This window comes from Mycteria americana, chromosome 7 (assembly GCF_035582795.1).
Source record: "Mycteria americana isolate JAX WOST 10 ecotype Jacksonville Zoo and Gardens chromosome 7, USCA_MyAme_1.0, whole genome shotgun sequence".
In the NCBI taxonomy this organism is placed as follows: Eukaryota; Metazoa; Chordata; class Aves; order Ciconiiformes; family Ciconiidae; genus Mycteria; species Mycteria americana.
The window spans coordinates 42,693,786-42,699,184 of NC_134371.1; the positions used below are offsets into that span (position 1 = coordinate 42,693,786).

Consider the following 5,399-nt stretch of genomic DNA (forward strand, 5'->3'; position numbering starts at 1 on the left):
TTTTCCTGTGATGTAACTTATGTCTGTTGCCTTTTACCCTTTTATTGCACCCTTCTGAGAAGAATTTGGATGCAGCATCTCTATAACCCTCCCAGTAATTCACTGAGGAGGGCTACTAACTGAAGAAATACAATGAGACATTGAGGGGGATGAATGTCAAAAAACAGCGTACTAGGTACAGAAACAAATATGGTACTGATAACATCTCTTCCTTCCTTTTTAGCCTTGTTCAGGGGGGTTAAAAGCAGTTAGTAAATACCTCCACCTTACAAAGGTCAGTGTTTACCTGATAGTGTGGAGACAAACGTTTCCTGCAGTACAGCCTATGCAGACACATTTATGTCACTGCTAACATTCAGAGGATCAGTAGCCTCCTGTGGCTAAAACCACCCTGATGCAGACTGTCTGTGCTTGCATGCACATCTGTCTGCAAGCAGCTTTCAGTCTCTCCGAGTCCTTTGTATCACAGTCCACTATAAAACTGTAGATATGCAAGCAAGTTCTCAGTTACCATAATCATATGCAGCCCTGTACAAATCATTCGTGAACTATTTATAAGTAATCAAAGTTGTATGCGTTATTCAATAAAACAAAACCTTTGAAACTTCCCAGAAAAAAACCTAAAAACAAACTAGCAGAAATTGGGCTGCCCACGGACTAGATTAAGGACTTAAACCTCTAAATCATCAACCCAGATGGATAAATAGAGGGTAACAATTAATTCTTCATCTTGCTTTATACCCATGATTTCTTCTTGCAGTGGAACTCAAGTATATACAAAGAATACAAACCTCCCTCAAACACATTGTAATGTTTGCATGGTCTTTACAAACAACAGCTCTGTAACTTAAATCAATCTTTACACATGCCAAATCACTTAAAATTATGGAGGCATTTTGAAATATGGCAGTGTGCTTCCAAAAAATCTGACTTGGAAAAATTAAGCCAAATTAAATAAGTTTTTGCTGCTTCAAAAGCCTTTCCTATGAAAATAACTTTTAAACATTCCCACTGCACATGTGTCTAAACAAATCAGATTCGTCTATGTAACACAGTATTCTAGTTTGAAGAGCAACTGTTGACTTGCAAATAGCTTGTTGCATATGGAACCTTAATACTGGCATAACTGAAAGTCCTTTTTTCTAATAGTCCATTGAGCCCATCAAATCAATTGTAAAGTATGAAATTTGAGAACACAGGCATGTAGCAGGTGAATTTTGTCAAGACAAAACTGCAGTATTTTCAGCCCATTTGATAAAATCAAGAAGTACTTCTGATTTGAAAGTACCAATCAGAAAGGGACAAGAATTCAAAATTCTAAAGGGGATTTTTTTTTTTTTTTTTTGTAACACAGACATACACAGACACACAAAACAAACGCAAAGTAATTCAGTCTCATCCGGTTTAACCTCAACCACGAGACACCGCTGTCTGTTTTCTTTCTCAAAAGACTCACGTCACTGTGTACTGAAAAAAGGGAACTTCCACAGTTTGTGGTGATGATACACGATAAACAGATCTGTTCACACCAACTAGCGGGGCTGCCTGCGTCAATAAAAGGCGGTAGCAGAGTCAGTGAACTGACATTTGGTGCTTGGAGGATTATCGTTGCAAAAGTCTCTTCGCATTAAAGTTAAGTAAAATGCCAGGATTTTTTTTTCCCCACACCAACATGACTGAATTAAATGGAAAAGACGACTGCAAGCTTGCAGAAGGCAAAATCCACAAAAAGAAGCAAAAGGCTTTGTAAGTATACACATCTTAGTATAAACTCTAATGTATTAGAAATGAACACTAGAATCTTGGAGGTTAAGAATTAGCACCATGTTTCGAGCTAAATGAATGCAAAGCCTGCTCAAAGCCCAGGACTGTAGCATCACTAAAATGGCTTGAGCTGATGCATACCAATGAATTGATACCCTTAAGTAACGAGGAGTAGATTTTGGATACATTGGGAGCCTCTTCATCTTTTGAAAAAAGTTACTTGGATACATAACTTCCCAGACTCCAGTCATAGGATGGAGCTGTTGGCCTCTGTTTAGAAGTTTTAAGAGATTTAAGTAGAACTGAAATGCAACTGCTATTTTAATGGATTACAAAAATGTGTGTTCATTGGTTTCAGTGGTGCAGATCTCAAAAATTATTTGAAATGCATGGTACCACATATTGAATCTGGGATGAAGACTTCTAACTCCAGAAATGTCACGTAAGTATTGTGATATATTTTGTTATAACTTAGTGTAAGTATAGCTAGATTACTATAAACTATTTTATTAATTTCTAAACTACTTCTAGAACAACAAATATTATAATAATGCCTAGAATTTCTAAAATACAAAAGAGGTGAACGTTAGGAAGCAGAAACTATTCATGGAGTTAAGAGTTTTTTCTTAGTGATGTCTATATGTTTGCATCAAACAGTGAGGGAGAAGACACCTCAGATAAATCTATTTTCTTCAGAAGGATGTTGTATCCATTCTCTAAAGATTTACAAGAAATGATGCTTCACACTTAAGTGAAGAGCAGGGGTATTACCATTCTTATTTCAAGATTATGGAAACAGAAGTACAGATACAAAATTATTTGGTCATAGCTACAGTAAAAGCTCATCTGTCTGGGAACAGAATTGAGGATAACATCATAGTTTCTTGTTTTTCCAACTCTGATTATTTTTCTCAATGCAGGCTTGCCTCTAGGGTCTCAGACTATGAGAAAGCCGTAAGGTTAATAAATACCTGGTACATATTCCTAGAATAGAATAATAAATTATAAAATTTGTCTCCTTTAAATATGCAAATATACCCACATGGTTTCTTGCCTAAAGTATTTTCTTTTTCTTGTCATCCTAGGCTTTCTGCAGAGGAAGTAATACAGTGGTCCCAGTCTCTGGAAAAGCTCTTGGCCAGCCAAAGTAAGTCCATTACTTCAGTATGACTTCGTACTTATTCTGAGAATAAAATTTTATCTAATCTCACCAAATAGGCAAAGCTGTAGCATTCTGCAAACACTGCCAGAGAATGGCCAGTTGCATTTCAGTTATTTACAGTTTCAGTGTAACATGGCTACTGTATTCAGCTTTGCTTCCAAGTTTGTTTGTTTGGTTTTTTTCTTCCATTTCCTACTCCCAGTATAGCAAATAAACCCCAAATAGCTCAATTCAGTGCTTTTCAATCAGTCTTCTGTCCTTGCATAACACATCAGTTTAATTTGGAATTTTCTCTCCACTTTTACCCTAAGACAATCCATTTAGGGAGGACTAGAATCTATGGATGTATTTTGGTACCCAGGGTCTAGATCTAAAAACACTGAACATAATTAGGAAGACTCCCATCACCCTTAATATTAGAGCAGCTGTAGTATGTTGAAGATGGGAAGAACAGTGCGTTTTGGCAAGATTTTATAACAGAGATTTCAATACAACTCCTGCTATTTATTTTATCCTCCCTGATCATAAATGTCATGCTATAAATGATGATGTATTTGTGTTGGCTTTAGGTGGTCAAGGTGTCTTTCGGGAGTTTCTGAAGTCAGAGTTCAGCGAGGAAAACATCGAGTTCTGGCTGGCTTGTGAGGATTACAAGAAAAGCAAGTCTGATCACTTACACGGCAAAGCAGAGAGGATTTATGAGGAGTTTGTTCAGTCAGATGCTATTAAACAGGTATGTACAAAGTTAATGCCTAGTGTTACAGTACAAGGATCCTAGAAAATCAGAAGATAGAAGTGTAGCTTCACTGAAATGCTCATACATTCATGCAGTTATATAGGAAGAAGACAGACACGCATGTTTTTATGAGCATACTTGTATCATTACTGTCTTGAGCCATGAGATTATCAGATCTCACAAGTAGAGTCACACAATACAGGCCAGTACTTGGGAGCACCACTAGCAGAAGCACCAGTGGCTCAGCGCATGATGCTGTTCTGAGTCAGGCCAGTTTGAATTACTGCTGGTGTTTGGAGTCAGATGCTTAGGGAGAGCTTTGCTAGTAGGAAAGCCATGGGTTATTTCTTGTCTTTTAAAATATGTGGACATTCTGGAGAAGTAAAAGTTGTGTATGTTGTTCATATTTCAAACTGGAGACTCTCATTCTACACAAGATTTCTCCTATTGTTTTAATTGGAGGTTTAATTGGTGGTTGTTACTCTACTTACTGCATTATTGAGTTGTATTACTTCTGACTCCATAAGAAACTGCATTTCTATAGTGACTAGCAATTTTTGTGCATGACTGGGATATAAGCGTTAAAATTCCCTCATTTTGCAGTTCTGATATTGAACTATCACACTGAGTTCTAAGGCTGCAAATTGTTTATTGACAAAACAAAGTGACAGAAGTAGAAAGAGTACATTAAGATGTCAATGGCATTTGTTTTTCACTTTCCAGATCAACATTGACTATCAGATGAGGGAAGCAACAGCCAAAAGGGCTCAAGACCCAACTCACACAAGTTTTGATGAAGCCCAGAAAACCGTGTACATCCTCATGGAAAGGGATTCATATCCCAGATTTTTGAAATCCAAAGCCTACCTGAACCTTTTGAACCAGCTGCAAACCAACACTTCAAAATGAAGTGTTTGAGGCAGTGAAGAGCCAAGTAGACTCTGTGTCAAATATCCTGTGGAGAGATCCTTCAGGGTGGTTGGATCTCAGCAAGGAAAACCCCTGCCTTAGGAGGAGGGGTACAAGGGAGATGCAAACAGCTCCACAGCCAAGAGAACGCAGGATAAAAGATGGCAAGACTGTTACAAGTGTGAGCGCAGCACAGGGAGGAAATCCTCTCCTCCCACACACCATGGAGTCAAGACAGGATATGGGATACTATTTATTGTTTGAACTACACTGTGAACATTGAACCAAATCTTAGATCCCAAAGAACTGCTGATTATTAGGAAGTGCAAGACTAGCAAGCTGAGTGTTGGGAAAAGATCATCAAATTCAGAAGAAAAATAAGGATGACTGACAATTTTGTGCATAATAAGAAAATGCCCAGACAAGACTGAGTAATGGCTTTTCTTAATCTGTGAAGTGTTAATATGTGTGAGCGCAGCTCCATGATGCTATGTAAATATATTATAAATTGACATGTCTTAAAATGGATATATTTTAAATTATATAAAAAATACATAAGCTGTACTTTTACTAAGTTTGTATTCAACAGGCAAGTATGTAGCATCTTTTCTGTTTAATTTATTGCACAATAATAAGCAAGTCTTCAATCAAATTACTTAAAAATAAACTTTTAAGGTCATTTTACATCTTATTTTAAGTGATCTTTCCATCGTAATTACTGAAGTATTGAAACATACAGTTCCCTTCTGTCCCACTATGCCACTACTTCCCATCTCCTTATCCAAATATTAATTTTCACCACACCACCTTTTCTTTTTCCCCCCTCAT

The 5,399-nt window shown here is 37.2% G+C and overlaps 1 protein-coding gene across 1 annotated transcript; it reads left to right on the plus strand.

Moving 5' to 3' along the window:
* The first annotated feature begins 1,605 nt into the window (after positions 1–1,605).
* RGS1 (regulator of G protein signaling 1) lies at positions 1,606–5,150 on the plus strand. The gene is made up of 5 exons (XM_075508146.1): positions 1,606–1,746; positions 2,123–2,206; positions 2,850–2,911; positions 3,496–3,659; positions 4,386–5,150. The coding sequence occupies exons 1-5, from the start codon at positions 1,643–1,645 to the stop codon at positions 4,569–4,571; spliced, it is 600 nt and encodes a 199-aa protein (XP_075364261.1). The 5' UTR covers positions 1,606–1,642; the 3' UTR covers positions 4,572–5,150.
* The last annotated feature ends 249 nt before the right edge of the window (positions 5,151–5,399 follow it).